At 50.4% G+C, this 22,587-nt stretch overlaps 2 protein-coding genes across 2 annotated transcripts in view; one reads left to right on the top strand and one right to left on the bottom strand.

Moving 5' to 3' along the window:
* The window catches only part of NISCH (nischarin), a 34,881-nt gene extending 16,750 nt beyond the window's left edge, over nucleotides 1-18,131 (bottom strand). Inside the window, exons 1-9 of the mRNA XM_012665767.1 lie at nucleotides 17,903-18,131; nucleotides 15,370-15,453; nucleotides 14,449-14,631; nucleotides 5,408-5,456; nucleotides 4,289-4,452; nucleotides 3,867-3,962; nucleotides 2,317-2,412; nucleotides 716-868; nucleotides 9-77 (exon numbers count right to left, since the gene is read on the bottom strand). Coding sequence (XP_012521221.1) covers nucleotides 9-77; nucleotides 716-868; nucleotides 2,317-2,412; nucleotides 3,867-3,962; nucleotides 4,289-4,452; nucleotides 5,408-5,456; nucleotides 14,449-14,631; nucleotides 15,370-15,453; nucleotides 17,903-17,998 — 990 coding nt within the window. The 5' untranslated portion in view covers nucleotides 17,999-18,131. The remainder of the gene's footprint in view (nucleotides 1-8; nucleotides 78-715; nucleotides 869-2,316; nucleotides 2,413-3,866; nucleotides 3,963-4,288; nucleotides 4,453-5,407; nucleotides 5,457-14,448; nucleotides 14,632-15,369; nucleotides 15,454-17,902) is intronic.
* Nucleotides 18,132-19,574: 1,443 nt separating this feature from the next.
* On the top strand, nucleotides 19,575-22,587 carry TNNC1 (troponin C type 1 (slow)). Its single transcript, XM_012638706.1, has 6 exons — nucleotides 19,575-19,653; nucleotides 21,171-21,201; nucleotides 21,439-21,585; nucleotides 21,845-21,959; nucleotides 22,152-22,288; nucleotides 22,374-22,587. Exons 1-6 carry the CDS (start codon nucleotides 19,630-19,632, stop codon nucleotides 22,403-22,405), a joined length of 486 nt encoding a protein of 161 aa, XP_012494160.1. The 5' UTR covers nucleotides 19,575-19,629; the 3' UTR covers nucleotides 22,406-22,587.

Below are 22,587 nucleotides of genomic sequence, written 5' to 3'. Positions count from 1 at the left end.
GATTTTACCTGCAGATTGTCCACAACCAGCAATCCATTGTGACTCAGGTCCAGGAACTCAATCTTTGGGATTAGTTTCTTGTGAAAGAAAAGAACACCCGATGTTACTCTGGGGGGCTGGACCCTATACAGCCCCCGCACACAGTGGAGAGTCGGCCCAGACTCTCACTCCCAATCACAGACTCCAGCAGGCTGGCCCTGCAGCGCAGCTGTAGAACGCATGGGGACTCCAGTGCTGGGCACAAGCCACTGTTTACAGAACACTTGGCTGATGAAAATGACACACAGCAAGGTCCCAGAGAGAGAAGAGAGTCAGTCCTTCAATCCTGCCCACTTCCTGCCCACACCTACCAAGCAGCACAAATACAGGAATCACACTCTTACTGCCCAAATGCCCTCTGGATGTTACTCTTACATGGGCGCACCTGTCATCTTTGGAGTGATTTTTCTGCTCTACTCCTTGGGAGTAAATGTCATCACTTACTGTAGTTCCATTATATCAAATGTACATGCAACTAATATGCTTTATTTGATTATAAGTACTACATTGCCAAATTTTAAGTAATTCCACTTTGAAATTAACTTAAAAATTGCAGGCAATGCACAGAGCACTGGATACAGGTTTTCTGTGGTCCTTCCGGAAAAAGCCAAGTCAAATACCCAATCTCAGGGTTTGATCAGGCCAGAGAAGCCCCTGGCACCCGCTGAGAGCATACCACAGACTCGTCGATCTCAGAGATGCTGTTGTGGCTCAGATCGAGAGTGGTCAGTGCTTGCCACGTGGGGATGACAGCAGTCACAGGGCCTTCGAGGGCCGTGCCTTCTGGCTCCCACTCATCAAATTCCAAGGCTTCAGGAACAAGGACTTCCTGCACAAGAACATCTGTTAAGCACCACACTTGGGTCCTCACGCAACACTCAACAGGAACACAATCATTGCAAAATTTAAGGAAGGGCTGGAGCATATTTAGCATGTGGAAGTGAACTTGCATTAAAACAGGGCTTTTCATACATTTTTAAATGATTGTGAAATAACTGAAAAGCTTAGCCACATAACAGCCACTTAGCTTATGTCCTGGCCCTGCTTCAGGAGCAAATGCTTTTCAAGCCCATAAGGGCCTTTTGCTACATGCTGATGCCTTTTCTGGCTTAAATTTTAGGGGCTCACGGTCAGAATTCATGGCATTTCCAGGCAACTAACTGCACTCTCCCAGCTGACGATGTGGTCCTCGCTGCGGACAGCGGGCCCTTTTAACTGTTCCTTCACAGGGATAAAGTCAACAATGCTAAAACCAGGGGAGCCACACAGAGCACAGAGACCACTGAAAGGAGGGAGACACACCTCCTCGCTGACACTTCTGATGCCTACAAGACCTCTCCTCTCATGATGGATCACCTTAGTCAGGCAAGGAGAGCCTCAGTGGGACAAGGTGGCCCAATGCCCTTGCTCTCTCCATAAGAGAGAAACTTCACCAAATCTTGATCATACACCTGAAGTCATAAAATTAGCCACTATGTGCTTTTTCTACACCTGGGGAAGGATTTTAACATTACCAAGGTGTAACTCATAAAAGAAAGCAAGCTCCTACATTCCCAATTCAAATGTTTCTGTTGCTCACATACAAACAACAGGGCCTGACACTTCCACAACCTCACCTTCTACTTCAAGTCCACGGAAACAAGATAGAAACGAGAGCTAAGCCTGGCTTTGTTAAGCATAGAGAAACAGTGATATTGACCTAACTAATAAAGGTCTTGCCACTTGCCACGCTGAACACTTTGTTCATTAAAAACCAGTGACATTTTATTTTGGGGGGTGGGAAACACAGTTCCCTAAAACGTCTTGTTAACGACAATTGATTTCTTTTTTTTAAGAGCCAGGGTCTCACTCTGTCACTCAGGCTAGAGTACAGTGGGCGATCATAGCTCACTGCAGCCTTCAACTCCTGGGCTTAAGCATGGCTAACTTTAAAAAAAAAATTTGTAGATGGGGTCTTGCTATGTTGCCCAGGCTGCTCTCAAACTCCTAGCCTCAAGCTATCCTCCAGCTTCAGCCTCCCAAAGTACTGGAATTACAGGTATGAGCCACCCAACCTGGCCAACGACACTGATTTTTGATGAAGATGTAAACTAATGTGTCCCAAGGGCTGTCAAGCGCTGGGAGGTCCTGCGTGCGTGTGTGACTACCAAAGGGAAGGTCCAACCGCTAAGTACGGATCGATATCCAAGTGTCCATACCTATCCTCAGTGGTGGGGACTACAGACCGGGACCCTGCCCCAAAGACAGTGCCCTAGGCAGGAAACAGATGAAACTTACCTTCATCGAGGTTGCTGAGAAGCGGATGCTCATTGTGGCTAAGGTGGGCTTTGATGTGACCAGTCCTCGGATATGCTTGGCATCACAGTGACTTATCTGGAACAAGGAACAGCTGTCTCAGAAGCAGTTTCCTTGCTATATCATAAGTCCCAGGAAGTGGGTGGTCATCACCCACACACAAAAGCAGCACAGCAACATGCAAGCCCAAATCCTTACAGACAGAGGCGACTCCCCATCTCTCTCTTTTTCCCAAGATTGAGTGGTGACCAAACATTCTCTGAAGTGTCTAGTAAGACAGGCACCTGGTTTCTCAGACTCACAAAGAACCACAAATTCTACTTTCTTTGTAAGGGCTGCTTGGGGCTTGGCAGGTGGACAGAAGATGTGGGTCATGGAAACCAGAGCTGGAGAACAAGGGGCCTCCACAACGCAGTGGGTGCGGTGGGCCCTCCTGCTCGCCCAGCCCCCAGTCCACCTCAGCTGTCCTGTGGCGAGGAGGAGAGGGGTACGGCCAAAGCACACTCCCCCGAGCCACCTGCCCAAGCGCCACACACCCACAGACCCAAACCCACAAAGCCTCAGCCTGGCGAGCAGGGGCTGGGTGGGGCTTTCCTCTCACTGCCCAGTCCTCGCTCGGCCTGCAGCGCTCCAGGCACACCGCAAGTTTCCATCAAGGGGAGTGGTCCTCAGGGTCTCCGGGACAAGCCTAGAATGTTGCAGGCAGAATTGCCCCATGGGTAGTGGAGGCTCTGGGGTCAGACTCAGCTGAATTCAAACCCCAGCTTCCCCCTTAGTAACTGTGTGATCCTGGCCAAATGTCCTTATCTCCCCAAGCCTCAGTTTCCTCAACTGTAAAATGGGGATAAAAGTGCTCTCTTCACAGGGCTGTTAGGAAGATTCAACCAAAGAGACATGAGGCATAGGGCCAAACATAAAAGCCATGCTTAAAAAACTTAAAAGCTTAAACTTTAAAGCTTAAAACAAGCTTTAAAACATATTTTAGTATTCATTATTGACTCCCCTTTCTTTTCAAAAACGATAACAAAATTGGCATTGAGAACCAGAGAGTTCAGCAGTGAGTAATGCAAGGTATTTCTTGTTAAGGGCAGACACCCCAGGGGGCAGGGGACCCTCAGAGCCCTTTGCTGGTCTGCTTTGGGAAATACAGATTTGGACTTGGCTCTGTCTGACCATCAGGATGACTTCCCAGGACTTCAATTTCAATGATGCGCTCCCCAAGCTCCCATGAAGAGGCCTGGAAGGAGCCAGGTGCTGGTGCCTCCTCCCTGTCTAAATGCCCCCTGCTGCCCAGGCCAAGGGCACAGGCATGCAGACCAGCCAAGGACAGGAGAGGCCCCTCTTTCTCTGCTGCACAGGGCCTGACTTACCTACGCGGAATCTGACACATGGTGGCAAACATGAAAGCAACAGTGCCTTACAATTAAATCTGGACACCCGATATCACAAACACTCCCTAGGCACAGAGAGTTACGGCGAAAGGACGCCTGCACAGGCGGCCCTGCCTGCATTTCAGCAGCCCTGGGCCTTACCTCCACCTGATGAAGGGACTTGAATATTGACAGATCAAATGGCAGAAACTGCTCCTGAATGTTGCTGGTCCCAAAAGGTCCTTCTGTGCCAGAAACCTGAGGCCAAAGATGTGGCTTGAATCAGGGATGCCGATGCCGCTGTGACCGCCCCCTACTCACATGCGCAGAGCAGCACTGCAGCAGCTGACGAGCCTGAACCTTTGACCACTTCTGCCTTCAACAAAGCAGGCAAAGGCCCAGGTTTGAAGTTAATGGGACTGGGACATTGGGTCATGACCGCCCCCTGGTGCCCACAGCCAGAAGCACAGTGCCAATAACACCAGGTGGCCTGCCTTTAGCAGGAAGCACACACACTGCCCCCCAGTGAGTGTTAGGCCCCACCCACTGAGAGGCTCTCCACAACTGAGCTGCTGCGGCTTTACCTTAAGGTACTTAAGGCGACAGGTGAAGTCCAGGATGTGCCCAAGGTCAGTCTTGGCGTCTCCACTGGTGCACGTGGGCTTTCCCTGCAGCAGCTGCTCGGTGACCGCATAGAGCTGCAGGGGCCCGATGGCAAAGACCTCGCCGGCCCCCAGGAGCTGCTCTCCTGCAACAGCCATGCCCTGAAGGACGAATGTCCAGCCCCAGACCCTGCCCTCATGCAGCCAGGGCATCTGTCTGCCAGGCCAACAGTCAACAGGCACTTGGCAAACACCTATTATGTGCCCCACCGTATCAGGGCAAAGCCACAGCCCTGAGCACGCAGGAGAGCTGCCCCCCTGAGTGCACACTGGGCACAATGCCACCCTAGACATCTGATGATGGGGAGGGCAGGGCGATGGGGCTATGAGGCTGGGGACCACCCTGAGCAATGAGGCCGAAGGCACTAAAGCCAGGGTGAGGCTGATGAGAGGAAGCATTCCGGGCAACAGACCTACTACGCTGCAGCCTCCTGAACGCAGACATCCTGGTCAGGTGCGGGCCAAGGATGCCAGCACAGTGCAGAGCCTGGGAGCAGCAGACTGATTGGCACCTGGTCCTTGCTCTGCTCCTTCCAGACATATACCCACAAGCAGATCGCTGGGCCTCTGACCCTCAGTGTCCTCACCTGTACCTAACCTATGGCTCCTGGGGGAAGCAGTAAGATGCTAAACACGAGGCCGGACTATAGGAAGCACTTGTTACATGTTAGCTACTGTTACTATGCTCATGACCCAAGGTCAGCTTCTATTATATGTGCCATCTGAACTCTTTCAGGTAAGCACAAACCAGGTGCAAGAGGGCGGCATGCCATCCACCTTCCAACACCCCACCATGGGCACTCAGGAGTCTTAAGGTAAAGGACTCAGTCTTCAGACCGGGCTACCTGCAGGTCAAGAAGGTGGGCAGGCGTGGCTGTGGACCAGGTCTAGGGATTTGGGCAACCCCAAGGAGGTGGGCCACTGCTAAGACTCACTTGGCACAGCTCAAAAGATTGAGTTCTGTGCCACCCTGGGCCTCTGGCCACCTAGCAGGGCTAAGACAAGTTGTGCCCAATATTTCAAGGACCTGTGGCCACATACCTTTTTCAAAGAGCTCTTCAGCCAGTGCTGCAGTGATGCCATTTATCTCCTGCAGAGAAAACAAAGCCTGTTGTTAGAAAGTGCACCTGGCCCCAGTCACTGTGATTTACAAATTCCCTGCTGTCTACCCCCTCTGCTGTGGCAGTACCAGCTCTCTAGAAAGTTAAACAAAATAAAGGACAGGGTAAACCTATAACGAAAGAGCTTAGAAAGGGAAACTAAGCGTTTCTAGTTACACGGATACCTGAAATGTCTCCTCAAAAGTGGAATGGAAACTAGACTAATGGCTGCAACTCCCAGTCCATGGGCACTGGCTGAGCACACAAGGGCCCAGGAGGCCAGCACAGCTGAGCTATGCCAAGGGCTTTTAGGAAGTTAACAGCTCCCCAAACTGGCTCTGGGAGTCCCGAGGAGAGGGTGAGGCAGAGAGGAAGTCCTATTTCTTCTGGAAAAGGGGCTCCTATCACCCTGGTGGGATGAGGGACCTCTCAGAGCCAACCCTCCCTGGGAATGAGTATTTCCACTTTTTCTCATGTTTCACCTGTATCTCAGGAGAGCAAACACTTGTTCTCTTCCTGTGCTCATCCCTTCCAGATGCACAGCAGTAACACTTAGCCCCAGGTCACAAGAAAGACGTGGGAAAGGATTTCCTTTTTAAAGGAGGTAACGGAGGCATTGCAAGGACAAGCCTTCAGTCATGTGAACAGCTAACGTGCTGGATCTGAATTCACAGCAGGCAATGAATTCAGTAGTACTGGCTCCTTGAATCCTCCCCAATGCCCCAATGCCAAAAAGAGGAAGCTGCTCTCTTTTTGTCTGATTTTTGGGTTTTGTTTTTTTTTAGAGACAAGGTTTCATTCCATCACCCGGGCTGGAGTACAGCGGCACAATCACAGATCACTGCAACCTTGAACTCCTGGGCTCAAGCGATCCTCCCTCCTCAGCCTCCCGAGGAGCTGAGACTTCATATGCACAACAACCCTGACACCCTGGCTAATTAAAAAAAATTTTTTTTGTAGAGATGGGATCTCGCTATGTTGCCCAGGCTGGTCTTGACTCCTGGCCTCAAGCTACCCTCCAGCCTCTGCCCCCCAAAGTGATGGGATTATAGGCATGAGTCACCACACCTGGCCTAGAAGGCTGCTATCTTGAACTCTGTTTCACACATGTGCAAACTAAGGGGGAGAGGTGCTGTGACCCTACAATTTTACAAGGCTAGGAACTAGCAAAGCCACACTCAAGGCACTTGGCCTCCAGCCTCTCTGTGCACAACCAGCTGCCTCAGCACTTCAGCAGTGTAATCGTGGGGTTGGCAGCACCCCTGAAAGCCCTCTGCCTCACTCCCCCACACCCCACAGGTAAGAAATTTAACTAATAGAAGGCAGCCAACAGGCCTTTTCGTAAACAGGTCCAGATGGAGGCTGCATAATCACCCTCATAACTCACTGGAACATCTCTGCCACCGGGTCATGCAATTCACGTGTTTATGGGACTCAAAGGCACCAGGTTGCAGAAGACAGGGTGTTCTTTCCCTGTTTATCTCTTTGGTTGTTTGTCTCTTTCTTATTATCTTTTATATATCATGGCTATTTAATGGCTGTTTATATGTTGCAAGTATTTCCTCCTAGCCTGTGTATGCCTTTTACCTTTGTTCACAATGGTTTTCTTGACATAGAGAGGTTTTTCATTTTTACGTTGTTTAAACCTGCAATTCTTTTCCTTTGTGACTTCTGGGGCCTCTTTTCCCGCCCCAAGATTATAAAAATATTCTCCTTTCTTTTGGTCCATTATGGTATCTTTTAAAAATGTGTTTATTCTTTTAATCTGCTTGAAATTCACTTTACATGTAGTATGAGAATACCCACCTGCCCCATGGACAAAAAGCCAAAAGGAGCAAACAGAGCCCCAGCTTTAAGGGACTTAGAGGGTACCAGCAGGGTACAGGGCCACATGTAAACGGGCCAACAGAGGGACAAAGCAGGCCCTGAGCAGGAGAGGGTTCCTGCTGCAAGTAAGAGGAGAAGCTATGGGTTCCCTCACAAGTTCAACTTCAGTCTCTTGCAACCACTTAAACTCAATTACATTTTCCTTGGTAGCTGTGAAGAACTAAAAATTAGGAGGAGTTTGGAATGATCCAAAGGCTTGTTTCTCCATGGATGGTTTTGAGAACCAAGACCTGTCTATAAATCAGCACTTCCTAGTCCTCCCTGCTGTCAGATCGCCTGGATCTGAGCAGGTCCCAGGGGCTGCCAATCTTTGCCCACCTCAATTTCCCAAGAGTAGCTCCAGGGCCGCTCAGACACCTTGCTATGGACACAGGCTCCCAGAGGTCTCTCACAGGAAAGGGTTCTTTGCCCCACAATCAGTACCAAACAACCCTCACTTTCACAGCACACTTCCTCAGCCAGCTGGCATCAGCTCAGAAAGAACACTGAAAAAAAAATCTCCTTGGGCTGGGTGTGGTGGCAATTGCCTGTAGTCCCAGCTACTCAGGAGGCCGAGGCAGGAGGATCACTTGAGGCCAGGAGTTCAAATCCAGCCTGGGCAATAGAGCGAGACCCTGTTTCTTAGAAAAAAAAAAAAAAATCACCCTGGATGCCAGCCCCTCTAAGGGGACAGGGCTGGAATTTCCAGAAAACACAGAAAGCTACGAGATAGTGAGGGCCAAGGGCTCCTACTAAGCAAAGAGCAAGCTTTCACTTCTGAGGAATCTCAAAAGCAAACTGTAAAATTTTTTCCCCCTGCTCCTTGGGGCACAGGAAATGCATACTGCTGCAACACTTTCTGCTCGGTTTCCCAGGCCAATCTTCACTGTGGAAGGGAGACTGAACCAGAGAGGAACACAGAAAGGCATGAGCCCTCAAACCTAGAGCACTGGCCTCCTCAGAGAGTTCTCTGGTCAAACTGTGGGCTTGTGAACAAAGGTGTGCAGAGTCAGGCCTCCCCGAGCCAGGAGGAGAAGGGGGCCTCAGTGGCCCCTGAGCCTAAGCTGCTGCAGATACTCTTGGGAGGTCACCTGTGGGGACAGGCAACTCCCCATATGCCCTACCCCATCTGTGTTGAAGGAACTTGAAGTGTCATAAACATCTGAATTGAAATGTATTTTTAAAAAGGACATTCTTTATACCTCAATGAAAATTTCAATTAAAAAATCATTAATATTAGCTATGTTTACAAATTTTTTCTTCTCTTTTCTTTTTTGATACAGAGTCTCACTGTGTTGCCCGGGCTAGAGTGCCGTGGCGTCAGCCTAGCTCACAGCAACCTCAAACTCCTGGGCTCAAGCAATCCTTCTGCCTCAGCCTCCCAAGTAGCTGGGACTACAGGCATGTGCCACCATGCCCGGCTAATTTTTCCTATGTATTTTTAGTTGTCCGATTAATTTCTTTCTATTTTTAGTAGAGACAGGGTCTCGCTCTTGCTCAGGCTGGTTTCGAACTCCTGAGCTCAAACAATCCGCCCACCTCGGCCTCCCAGAGTGCTAGGATTACAGGCGTGAGCCACCGCGCCCGGCCTATGTTTACAAATTTTAATGTAACACTCACCTTCCAAATGTGTTACAGACCAACTGATCGGCCGCACCACCAGCTGCTGGGACCCTATGCTGGTGTGCAGCCTTGGGCAGAGGTTTGAGCTTCACATAAACACACCGTGGACTAGTCAGGCTGTAGCTCTGCGACTTACATGCACACAGAGCACTGCGACCAAGTGCACCCAGAAACACATATGCCTACATGCAAAGGAAAACCTTAGGCCAGTCCCTGACGCATCTGTTTGGCACATGCTCAGGCAGTGAGCTTGCCGGTGGGGCATTAACCAGGGAATTAATTACATATCACTGAGACCATCATCCAAGTGTGGTTTAGACACACAATGCTAAGGATTGGGGGTCTTTGTCTAACTTTATTTATGTTGGTGATGAGGCATTCTAGCAGGAGTTAGGCATATTATGTGTGATTCAACTTTAAGCAAAAGGTCCCTACTGAGGGATTCAAACCTAAACTTCAACTAAAGAGAGTTCCAAGATTATAAGTAACCCAAAAAGAAATCTGTTATCATTCACCACCTCAGTACTTTGAAGTAAAACAAATCATGGAAGTAAACTGGATGCTAAAGCCAATGTTAAGATGGTAACAGTTCAACATAGCCCCTGATTCCACATTTTGAAAAAAAGCATCTTTGCTCTAGCCAACTGGCTTTAAAACAAAAAAATAACATAAATACCTTTCAAGAGAACCAAAAGCCTTTCATTACCAGGACAGCCCAGTAGTGGCTATCACATGGCCAGCCCTGACCCTGGGCTCATCCTCTTCTAAGCCCTTGCCCTTCACTGTACCATCTCCTGCAGGTCTCACAGGAGATCAGGATCATCACCCTCCAACTCACAGGAGAGGAACTAGGGCACAGAGAGGTTAATGACTGACTTGGAATAAACTGGTGGGAAGCAGTAGGGCTGGGAGATAAACTCAGCTCTGCCCATCTTCAAGTCCACTGTTAGATGTCCTGCCCCAAAATGGTGTGCGGGAATTCTCTGTGGGATTCCCTTTCATTGAGTTTGAAAACTGCTACTCTAGGGGTCCTGGGACGAGGTCTGTGACTGTGGATCCAGGAGGATCAGGGCACAGCTACCTGGAGAGACAGCAGAAATGGGTCCCAGTGCTGCAGTGTGCCCTCTCACTGCCAACACAGGCTGCGTCACCCCCCAGACTCCCCAGCTCAGAGTTGGCTGGGAACAGAAGTGGTGCTTTCTTTCCTTGTAATTAAAATCCATATTGCAAGGCCAGGCACGGTGGCTCACGCCTGTAATCCCAGCACTCTGGGAGGCCGAGGTGGGTGGATTGTTTGAACTCAGGAGTTCAAAACCAGCCTGAGCAAGAGCAAGACCCCGTCTCTACTAAAATTAGAAAGAAATTAACTGGACAACTAAAAATATATAGAAAAAATTAGCCGGGCATGGTGGCGCATGCCTGTAGTCCCAGCTACTCGGGAGGCTGAGGCAGGAGGATTGCTTGAGCCCAGGAGTTTGAGGTTGCTGTGAGCTAGGATGACGCCACGGCACTCTAGCCCGGGCAACAGAGTGAGACTCTGTCTTAAAAAAAAAAAAAAATCCATATTGCAAAAGAATGAAGTTGGATCCCTATTTCACATCATATACAAAAAGTAATTCAAAATAGACCAAAGATCCAAATTAAGAGCTAAAACTATAAAGCTCTTGGAAGAAAATATAGAAATAAATCTTTGTGACCTTGGATTAGGCAAGAGTTTCTCAGATATGACACCAAAAACACAAGCAACCAAAGAAAAAAATTGATAAACTGAACTCAAAGTCTAAAACTTTTGTGCTTAAAAGGACATTATCAAAAAAATGAAAAGAATGAGAGGAATTATTTACATATTACATTTCTGATGAGGGTCTAGTATCCAGAATATATAAAGAACTCTTATAAATCAACAACAAAAAGACAACCCGATTTTTAAAAGGACAAAGGATTGCAAACATTTCTCCAGAGAAGATATACAAACAGCCAATAAGCATATGAGAATAGGCTCCACATCATTAGTCACTAGAAAAATGCAATCAAAACCATAATGAAACACCACTCCACACCCACTAGGACGTCCACAATGAAAAAAAATGGACAAGAACAAGTGTTAGCAAGGACATGGGGAAATTATAACCAATACATTGCTTATGGGAATGTAAAATGGTATAGCCATTCTGGAAAACATTTTACCAGTTCTTCAAAAAGTCAAACATGGAGTTACCATATAACCCCTGGGTATATAACCAACAAAAATGAAAACATAAGCTCACACAAAAACTTACAGACAAATTTTCATAGCAGCATTATTCACAATAGCCAAAAAGTGGAAACAACTCAAATGCCCATCAACTGATAATGGATAAGCATGATGTGGTATATCCAAATGACACAATATTACTTGTCATAAAAGGACTGAAGGATTAATGTTATAATATGAATGGAATATGAATGAAAACAGTGCTAAATCAAAGAAGTCAGTCACAAAAGCCACATATTATATGATTCCATGGATATGAAATGTACAGACTAGGCAAATCCACAGAGACTGTGGTCCCATTATCATAAGAAAAATTTATGTGCATCTGTTTGTCTAGAAGACTTGTAGATTTACACCAAAATGCTGGGAGTAGTTTTCTCTGTGTGATAGATTTTCAGATAATTTATATTTAATTGTTTTCCCTTTGTGTGACGACGATAGGAAAGACTGCATTCTCGTTTCAGGCTCACCTTTTAGGAAGGGACCTGTGGGTTACAGTCTACAGAAAGTAGATTAGTGACTGTCAGAGACTGAGGGGCAGAGGGATGGGAAATGACTGCTAATGGGTACAGGGTTCCTTTTTGGGGTGATGAAATGTTCCAGAATTAGATAGTGGTGATGGTTGCACAACTTTGTGAATATACTGAAAACTACCAAATTGTACCCTTTAGAAGGTTGAATTTTATGGCACATGAAGTACATTTCAATTAAAAAACAATCCACACCACAGCTAAACAGGGTTCCCTGTCCAATGTCAGCAACACAAGAGGGGTAACACATTGGAACAATTTCAAAGAGGACACTGATGGTACAAAGATTAAGAGAAACATTAGTTAGACAGCTCCCAGCCTGGGGAAGAAGCTGATGGATCTTTTAGGCCCTGTTTGTTCAAACCCAAATGAAGATCTAATCCAGTGGTTCTCAACTGGGGGCAATTGTGCCCCACAGGGGGACATTTGGCAATGTCTGAAAACATTTTTAGATGCTGCAGCTGGGTGAGGAAATGCTACTGGCATCTGGTGGGCAGAGGCCAGGGATGCTGCTGAACAATGCACAGGACAGCATCTCACAACAAAAAATTATCCAGTTCAAAATGTCAACAGTGCCACAGTCGAGAAACCCTGGTGTAATCTAATGATGGGTCCAATTACTATTTTAAATCCTGCTCTTCCTGAATGACTGTTTAAAATTTAAAAAAAAAAAAAAAGAAAACTATCTTAAATCCTTGGATTTATATAACCTAGGGATCTGTTCAAAAACAATAATTTTAAATATGTCCAAGTTGCTCCAAGTAGTAGAGCATGCCTCAAACCAGAACCAGGGATGTAGCTGGCCCCAGGCTCATCTCAGGCAAACCAGTCTCAAAAGAACAGTTGAGGCTGGGCATGGTAGCTCATGCTTGTAATCCCAGCATTTTGGGAGGCCAAGATAGGAGGATCAGTTGAGGCCAGGAGTTTGAGACCAGCCTGGGCAACACAGGGAGACCCCGTCTCTACAAAAAATTGGCAGGCATGGTGGCATACACCTGTAGTCCCAGCTGAGGTGGGAAGATTGCTTGAGCCTAGGAGTTCAAGGGTATAGTAAGCTATGATTGGGCTACTGCACTCCAGCATGGGCAATAGAGCAAGATCCTGTCTCAAAAAAAAAAAAAAAAAAAAGCAGTGTACGCCTTTCTATGCTCAGAATTGGGCAAACTCAAGGCAGGTTGTGAGATCCCCTCTCCTCAAAGGCACAGGTCTCAAGCAGTGAATTATACTTTCAAAGGGCTGCTTATCCAATTTCATCCTTAAATGGCTAACCAAAGCTTTCTTAAAATGCAGTATTTCTTAAAATACTAACCAGTAAAGTTTATCTGAAAGACTTGCATAAGGAATGCAAATTTTTTCTCACATAAGGAAATGTAAAAATATGTTTACAACAGGAAATGTTGTTAACTACATACTTGCTGGCATATGCTAAATAAAATTCAAAGCAAACATACAGACCCCAGCTATAAATGCCACCCATTTTTCCACATGGCCCCTTCAAGCTTAGTGGCTCAAGGCTAGCACTTTCATCAAATTTCCAGGCTCTATTTAGTGCTCTGAGAAAGGTTCAGCTATTTTACTATAAAAAGATTTCAAGAAAGTTGTATTTTAAACAAGGCTGGGCCTTTAAGACTGTAACCCACAGGTCCCTTCCTAAAAGGTGAGCCTGAAACGAGAATGCAGTCTTTCCTATCTTCGTCACACAAAGGGAAAACAATTAAATATAAATTATCTGAAAATCTATCACACAGAGAAAACTACTCCCAGCATTTTGGTGTAAATCTACAAGTCTTCTAGACAAACAGATGCACATAAATTTTTCTTAAGATAATGGGACCACAGTCTACATGCTGTCTTATGACCCACTCTTTTCATATAATATACCTATTTTCCCATGTCAGCAAGTCCACAGCTACACCATCATTTCCCCAGCAGTACGAGATCCAATTGTATGACTGTACCCTTTGATTTTTTTTAACCTCTTCCTCCTGGACTTTTGGATCATCTTCAGTATCATGTTACAATCCCGGAATGACTACCTGTGTTCACATATCCTTTTTGCAGCTGTCTGATTTTTCCTTAGAATAAATTTTCATAAGTGGAACTGCTAGTTAATATTTTAGTTTCACACTGCCAAACTGCCCTTCCTGAAGTCTGACAACTCACCCTGTCATCAGCAGCCCATGAAAGTTGTCCTCCACCCAGAAGGAAGTGCAGAGCTGCTCTACAAGATACTCTCCCAGCCACAGGAAGGTGTCTACCCTCAGTCTCAGCACCCTGGCAGTGTGGACCCTGGGGATGTGCCCCAAGATGGTAATATCCCACCAACGGACTGATCCCTTAGCCTCCATCTGTGAACCAACAACTCAACAATAGTCTATGCCAGGTGTCAGCTGTTTCTAATCCATTCTCATCCACTTGGATGGAAAACCTAGCTTAAACACTCACAGGCCATTTTTGCTAAAAAAAATGCCTTTCAGTGGAGGAAAACACCTCTGTGGCCATAACCGGTCTAATTTAAGGCAAATTTGTTAACAATGGTGCTTCTGCTCACAGCCCATCCCTAACCAGGTTGGTGTTCCTCCATCTTCTAACCTAGGGTCAAGCTCCAACCCATTTCTCATCAAAACTGAGGTCTACACTGGTTTGCTGCCTCGAGCTTTGGCAGCTGTGGGTTTGCAGGCAAAGGCGAAAATCCCATGAGGAACTTACGTAGAAGTGAAAATGCAAGAAGTGGGCCAGCACTCTGGGGGCCACGCCAGAGAAGGCAGCCAGGAGTGTCTGGAGGTAGACCTCCAGATCCTTCTCCCTCTTCTCCACCAAGCTTCTTGAGTTTTTCCCAATTATCTTTTTAGGTGGAAGCAGATTTTTATCAATCTTTCTCTCTGCAATGAGCTGTAAGAAAACACAAGCACATCAACCACAGACCAAAAGGCTCTGTGCCTACGTAAGACCAAGGAAAGCAGCCTGGGCACCAGCATTCCTTGCAACTTCCGCAGCCTTTCCGGACAGCAGTGCAGGATCAGCGACCACACCAGTGCACCTGGGATTTGGCCTCTTCAAATTCAATTAGCATTAGAAATACCAATACGATTCCAGACAAGGAACTCCATCTGGAGATTTTAGAGATATTCAGAAAATATCTCTTGGCCCCTAAAATTACCATCTTGTCCAAACCAGAATGAAAACCAACCACGGCGGTGGTTTATCTTTAAAACACTCATGCTGCAAATCACCCAGAGATAGATAATACTCTCCAAAAACAAAGAAATAAATGGAATCACAGCCAGATATTTAAGTGTAGGCTCTAGAATAGCTATAGTTAGGTGGAACAAGTTCAAACCTGTCCCCTCCCCAGGAAACTGTCCCAACATCTCATATCCAAGCTAGAATTGGCAATCTTAAAACTGAAATTCAAATATGCTCCTTGCAGACTGTCTCATACAATGGTTGAACACTAGCGTTTACATGCTATCTTAAATGAATATAGTTATATTAATAAACCGGTTTATTAAAGAAGTAAACCATAGGCATGGAGCCTGTTTTGCCCTAAAACTAATGTAGGGCACAGTGGGAATTTGGCCCAAAAGCCCCCAAGCCCTGAGACACCAGCTCCCAGCTCCTAAGAGTTACCTTTTCATGCAGGTCATGGAAGTCGCTATAGCGGTGCTTAACTGTCCACTCATGGCTGCCATCAGTGACCTGGATGATGTAAACCTAAAAGGGGAATCGACAACCCTTGTAGCAAAGGAGGCAGCCAGCAACAAGGAGTACCCTTTCCCCACAGCAATAGCTGCAGGGCACTCAGACTCCCACCAAATGGCCAGAGTCAGGCTGCCCGAGCCCACCAGCCTCTGTGCCTGACCCTTGCTGAGCAGCAGAGCCCCTCACAGTCTCTTCCATGGCCCTAGCACTAGAGCTGGGGGACACACAGGACAAGACTGTGGCTCTATCCATCAGTAAGATATGGAAAATGTTGACTACTACAACAAGCCACTTCTTTAGGTTTTTTTTTTTTTTTTTTGAGACAGAGTCTCACAGTGTTGCCTGCGCTAGAGTGCCGTGGCGTCATCCTAGCTCACAGCAACCTCAAACTCCTGGGCTCAAGCAATCCTACTGCCTCAGCCTCTCAAGTAGCTGGGACTACAGGCATGTGCCACCATGCCCGGCTAATTTTTTCTATATATTTTTAGTTGTCCGATTAATTTCTTTTCTATTTTTAGTAGAGACAGGGTCTTGCTCTTGCTCAGGCTGGTCTTGAACTCCTGAGCTCAAACAATCTGCCTGCCTCGGCCTCCCAGAGTGCTAGGATTACAGGCGTGAGCCACCGCGCCCGGCCACCTCTTTAGTTTTTTACCTCCCGCCTTCAGGTAATTCAAAACCCAACCTGAGCTGCAGGCAAGGCTGCCCTTTCCAAGGGAGGCAGAGCAGGACCAGGTCTAGCCTGACCAGCTCCTCTGTTGTACTTCTTTCCAGGTGCCCTGATTACATCCTGGAAGCAAGTCCTTTTCCAACCCCTTCAACTGGTTCCTGGCTGTGATTTCTGTTGCTGAGCCAGGAGTCACAGTACCAAGCTGATGGGGGAAGGCAGCTTCTTGGTGCCCTAAGAGGAGGCAACATGGCTCAGAGACAAAGGAAGACCTGAGTTCAAAACCTGGTTCTGCCATTTCCTGGTTGTGGCTTATGTGTCACTTATGTAAGTAACTGGGCACCTAAGTTCTCTCTGAGCCTCGGTTCCACCATCTTAAAATCTGATAGGTTTAAGGATCAAGTAAGGTAATGCATGTAAAATGCTTTGTACAGGGCCTGACACATAGCCAGTGTTCAAAAGGTAGGTGTGTTAATAACATCCAGCTTAGCACACCCAAAGACAGATGATGGCAGGGTCAGTCTGGATCACTGCTTCCACCTCACACATTCAGAGAAGGGGCTCAGCCGTGAATAGGGAGAGCTTTCTTAAGATGACCTTCCAGATGAACGTAGCCGCTGGGTGATGGCTGGCCAGCTATCAGCTCAGAGACCTCATCCGTCACCTGGACTCAGCCCCTTGGACCTAGTTTCCCTCCCTTCCCTGCAGCATGCAAGGAAGGGGGTGGATAAAACAGTCAACTCAGCTGAAGCCTCCAGCCCTCAGCAGCCATTTCTCCAGGGCCGGCCTGTTGCTCCAGGATCCGCCCCCAGCCTCTCTTTCCATCCCCCGGTTTCCCCCGCCTTGCCCCCAGGAAAGCAGAAAAGAGCCAGAGGAAAGGCCTTTAGGAGGGGGTGGTTAGAATGAGGGCCAAGCGGGGTGGGGCGCAGGCTGGGCCAAGGCCCCCCCCACCAACTCCCCACCCTATGGGAACAAAGGACAGGAGGTTGGGATGTGCTCAATGCGCCCCTACCCCAGGGCCAGTTTTTGCTGGGCAGTCCACCAGTCTCATAGGCCTGGCATCCAGCCCCATCCAGACCCTGAAGGGCCTCCAACCCCCTCACACCCCTCTTTTCTGTTCTCTGTCTCCCCCATAGCCTTGAAATACGTGTGGGCGGCTTGTCGCCCCACCTCGCCCCCACAGCCCAAAGCCACGAAGCCCTCTAAGGTTTCTAGGGCCTGAGCTTCAGCCCTGAGACCACCCCCATTTCCCCATAGCTGGACTCCACCCCTCCTCCATTCTTGTCTTGGATCGACCCAGATCCTTCCTGCACTTCTCAGAGCACATCTCATCTGCGACCCCAGGCTCCCGGATCAGAGCCCCGCTCTCTCTCCTTCAAAGCCTGCAGGGCCTGACCCCAGTTTCCCCGATTCCATCCATCAGAGACCCTCTCCCCATCCCTCTCCTCCCAGACCTCATGTCACGGCATCCCAGGCCAGCATCCCTCCCGGCCAGGAGGATCTAGAGGGGTTTCACCTCATCTAGACACTCCCCTCTCCCCAGCCCCCTTTTATCCCCAAATCCCGCCCCCAACCCGAGGCTCCTTTTCTGATCACGTACCCCATTCTCAAACCCCCTCCCCGGGCCCCGCACGGGCCCCCCTCCCGGACCTGCGGGGCCCAAATCCCTTCCCCAGATTCCCTCATCCCAAGCCCTCCTTCTGGTTGCGGGCCCGATCCCTCACCAAATCCCCAACCTCAGTCGGACTCCCGGTTCCAGCCACCACCCCGTTTCGGGTGTCCGCGCCCCCAACATACCGTGTACGTGTCCACGAGCTCGGAGCCCACGACGCGCGCCTCCTTAGCCGGCTCGGCTTCCCGCTCGGGACCGAAGCTGCGCGCCGCGGCCGCCATGTTCGGGGCTCTCCCTCCGCCGCCGCCCGACGCAGACAGGCAGCAGCAGGGGGCGGGGTCAGCGTCCCACCGCCCCCCGTCCCCCGCCGCCCCCCACCCCCGCCGCGCGCCGCGCCGCCATCTTGGCCCCGCCGCCTTCCTGCGCCCTCGCCCCGCCCCTCACGCTTAATTGACAGCAGCCACCAACGACGCGCGTGCGGAGGCCGCGCGAGCCCGCTCTCTTGCGTAACCTGTACCTGCGTGGCGCCGCCGGCTCTGTCATGCGCAGCCAAGGAGAAACTGAGACCCCGGGCGGTGACAGCTTTGGGCGTCGCCCCTTGGTCCTCAGGAAGGGAGGGCAGAAGGCCCTGCGCCTCTGCCAGGCTACCCAAAGCAAGTCACTGTTCTGCCTAGCCTCATTTTCCCCCTCCGGAAAACGGAGGCTGCAGTAGCACCTCACCTGGCTATTAGACCTATAAGGAGTGGCTTGAAGGAGAAGATAAGACCTGTACATAGAGCTAGAGCAGGGCTAGAGTGACTCAGCGCCGGTTCTGAACCTCTCTGAGACTCAGAGTCTCTGTCAGTTGGGACTCCTGGAGAATTGAGTGGATGAATTCATGCAGTGCCTGGCATGCCGAAGTGCTCAAGGCAGGGAGATGGTGTGTTTTTAAGAGGGGGCTGTGTAGGAAGTGCCTGTAAGTGGTGGGAAGGGATATGGTCTGGCCATTGGGCACAAGAACCCCACAGAGTGTCCTGCCAGAGCTAAAAACAAGAGAAAGAGAGGTTGGCCCTGGACCCAGGAACTACAGTGCTGGAATAGGAGAACTGAGCCCTAGCCCAGGAGAAGACTGAGACCTAGAAGAGGGAGTGGTAACCAAAATGGAGGGTGAGGAGGGAGAGAGCCTGGCACTGATGGGGCATGTGTGGGGTGCTTATTGAATAACTGAGTGCAGATGACTCAAGCCTAAAGTGGGCACTGCTCTCCCTAGGGAGAGGGAAGGTCTGGGGCATGGCACCTCTGGCTAAAGGGCTCCAGACCACCCTGTCCTTAGGTTAGTCAGTGACTTCCTCCTTTACCAGTTCCATAGCACTATACCGTAAGCTCAGCATTCAAAGCTTCTCTTGGCAGGGCCCTACACTTCCAGCGTCTCCTTGCATATTGCCCCCTCACTCCAGAGAGGTTTAGCTAAAGGCAGGGGCTGCCAAATCAACCAGATCTCAGGCAAGTGACCACCCTCTGGAGCCTCAGTTTCCTTATCTGGAAAGTGGGGGTATAGCACCCACCTCCCTGGCTGGATGGGAGATTGAGGTGCTGTGTGTAAGGGCCTGGCCTGGGACCCACTACTTTGTAGTTCCTTGTCCTCTCCTGGGCTTGTGTTTTCATTCATTCAAGAAACCTTTTCAGAGAGTCCCTCGAGGAGTGTGGGGGACATAGGAAAAGAAACCTGGTCATTGCAGCCCTTCATCTGCTCCCTGCCTTGGGCAGAGGACACATGGGACTCAGGCCAGCTGAGATCACTGGGACCAGAGGAGGGGCTGGAGGATACCGCATGCAGGGGTGGGCTGTGCTGGGCTGGGAATGCAGCAGGGCAGGGCTATTTAAGTCCAGTGCCGGCTGACAGCCCCAGCAGCCTGTCCTGTGAACCGCCAGCATGGATGACATCTACAAGGCTGCGGTGAGGGACTGGATGGGCCTGGGCAGGGCTGGGGTGGGTGGGCCCATGGGAGCTCACTCCACTCAGAATAGGGGGCAAGGTCACCCCAGGGAAGTGGTGGGGACTCAGGAGAGGGCCCATGTACCTTCACCCTAGGCCCCCAAAGGGATGGTGGGTCTGGCATTCAGGGATACAGATAGGGGTGCAGTTCAGGGCCTGGAGAGGAGCTCTCAGGATGGATGGTGGAGGAGGTCACAGCTATTAGCAGCATTGTGTCTTCTCCTCCAAGTGTCTGTAGTCTTGTAACTGTCTCTCGGCCGCATCTCTCTGCATTCGTCTCTGCCTCTTTTTGCCTTTCTCAGCTCTTTCCAGCTCTGTTTCTCCTGAGCTTTCTCTCTGAGTCCCTGTCTTCCTGTCCCCACCCCCCGCTTCCTGCCCCTCACATTCTGCTTCTCACACACTCACAACCCACCACCCTCCTCCAGCCTGTTGGTGGCTAAAGTTGCCTTGGAGGGTGGAAGGGGGTGTGAGAAGGGGGCTGCAGAGCCTGAATCCTGGGCTGGGGAAGGGGCTTTGAAATTTGAGGCAGTTTGAGGCAGGGAAGGGCTGGGCATAGGGGAGAGCCAGGGAAGAAGGAACAGAGAGCTGGGGCCCCAGCTGGCACAGTGCTGGGTAGGCTCAGGGCTCAGTGCTTTAGCTGGGGGTGAAGGTGAGGGAGCAAGGGCTAGAGAGTGGTCATCCCAAGTCCTCGCCTCCGGGGTCACTGGGGGGATTCAGATGCTAGACCATGGTGGGGGAAGGGGTGATCTCCCCCTCCCCCAGGGACAAGGACATCATGGCACAGACAGCTGTCCCTAGGGGAACTCCTCCCTCAGCCTCCAGAATGCAGCCCCCCTCCTGAGCAGGGAAGGGCTATAGCTAGTGTGGGGGCACCCCTGCTTATCCTGTAGGAGTCCATGGAGCTGAGGGACAGCCCTCCGCCCAGTGCCCATACAAGGTCTGGCGGGGCTGGGGACTAATTTTGGCTCCTGAGACGACACCAACAGGCCATGGAACCAGATAACACTGCCCTGCCCCCTGCATGCCAAAGTCCCCAGAACAATCACCAGGTTTAACTTTGTCCCCTGTTAAAAATAGCCCAGTGGCCACTCTGCTCAGGTTACAGTGGGTGGCTTGTCCACCCCCACACTGTTTTTATTGTCCCCACCTGAGGGACAGCTGTCCTTCAGGCCACCCAGCTTGGGTTTCATCGGGGCGACCAAAAGGGCATTGAGTGGTCACTGACTATTGTTACTCAGGGTCACCTTGGGCCTGAAGGAGGTGCCCACCTGTCATCCTGGCCTTGAGTCCAGCCTTAGTGAGGTCAGCCGGGTCACCTCAGGGCTTTGAGGGCAGGGAGGGAGGACTGAGGCCTCTGCTCTGTGACCTGGAAGTAACCTGCCTCCCCTTGCTTCAGTCTTCCCACCTGTGGAATGGGTTGGTTTCCTCGACAGCAGCTAAGCCTGAGTCTGGGTCCTGAGACCCCTTTTCCTCTCTAGGTAGAGCAGTTGACAGAAGAGCAGAAAAATGGTGAGTGTCCCCTATTGCACATGTGGGGGACCAGCAGGGCCAAGCTGGGAGCATGGGAACCCCTTACCAGAAGAGGACTCCAGACTGGAGACCAGAGGCTGGTCCCTCTCACTGTGACATCAGAGAGGTCTTGGAGGGATGTGGGCAGGTGGCCAGGTGGCCCCAGGGATCTGGTCTCCCAGAGTCCTGTCTCCTGAGCCTTGACTGCTCTACCCCCACCCCTGCCATTGGACACAGAGTTCAAGGCAGCCTTTGACATCTTCGTGCTGGGCGCTGAGGATGGCTGCATCAGCACCAAGGAGCTGGGCAAGGTGATGAGGATGCTGGGCCAGAACCCCACGCCTGAGGAGCTGCAGGAGATGATCGACGAGGTGGACGAGGATGGTGAGCCCCTCTGACCCACCAGGCTCCAGAAGCACAGTGCCCCCGGCTTGCTGGGGGCTTGCGTCCTGGTGTTGTTTAGCCAGGAGCTGTTTAGCCTCTCTGAGCCTCGGTTGCCTCATCTATAAAATGGGCATAATGACCACACAAGCCTCACAGGGGCGGTGTGAGGATGGATGCAGTGAGAACATGGGTTTGTGTCAAGGCACTGCCTGCAGTTCTGACCAGAGCCTCTCTCACGGCCGTGCCACCCATCCCCCAGGCAGCGGCACAGTGGACTTTGATGAGTTCCTGGTCATGATGGTTCGGTGTATGAAGGACGACAGTAAAGGGAAATCTGAGGAGGAGCTGTCGGACCTCTTCCGCATGTTTGACAAGTAAGCCTGTGACCCTAGACCTCTGACCCTGATCCTGACCCAGCAGAGCAGGGGAAAGGGGAGCTGTCTGATTCCAGGCCTGTCTCCAGTTCTGTGTGATGGGGGAGAGGGTGCCGCTGCTGTGCCTCCTAGGGTAGTGCTCTTCCCCCCAGCCCTGCCTGGACTCTGAGGCCCCCTTCGCCCTCCCCGCAGAAATGCCGATGGCTACATCGACCTGGATGAGCTGAAGGTGATGCTGCAGGCTACAGGCGAGACCATCACAGAGGACGACATCGAGGAGCTCATGAAGGACGGAGACAAGAACAACGATGGCCGCATCGACTACGACGGTGAGTGGGAGGGTAGGCTGTGTCCCCTGCTTTGGGACCCTGCCCAGCCGCCACCTCTGACCCACACCTGCCCTTCTCTCCACAGAGTTCCTGGAGTTCATGAAGGGTGTGGAGTAGACGCTCACCTTCGCCAGAGCTGCCCATGCCCACCCTCCCACTTCAGCCAGGCCTGGGTAGGGGGCTGGGTCAGGGTCCCCAGGACCTGAGCCTGTGTATGGCCTCAACCCCTGACCCTCCCTGACTCTCTCCCCAGACTTGTCCTGGAGAATGCAAATAAAGCCTTGCTCCCTGGAGGCCTG

This window comes from Propithecus coquereli, unplaced genomic scaffold, assembly GCF_000956105.1.
Source record: "Propithecus coquereli isolate 6110/MARCELLA unplaced genomic scaffold, Pcoq_1.0 Scaffold1, whole genome shotgun sequence".
Classification (NCBI taxonomy): Eukaryota; Metazoa; Chordata; class Mammalia; order Primates; family Indriidae; genus Propithecus; species Propithecus coquereli.
The sequence above is the reverse complement of the archived record's forward strand: the minus strand, read 5'-3'. Positions and strand labels throughout refer to the sequence as shown.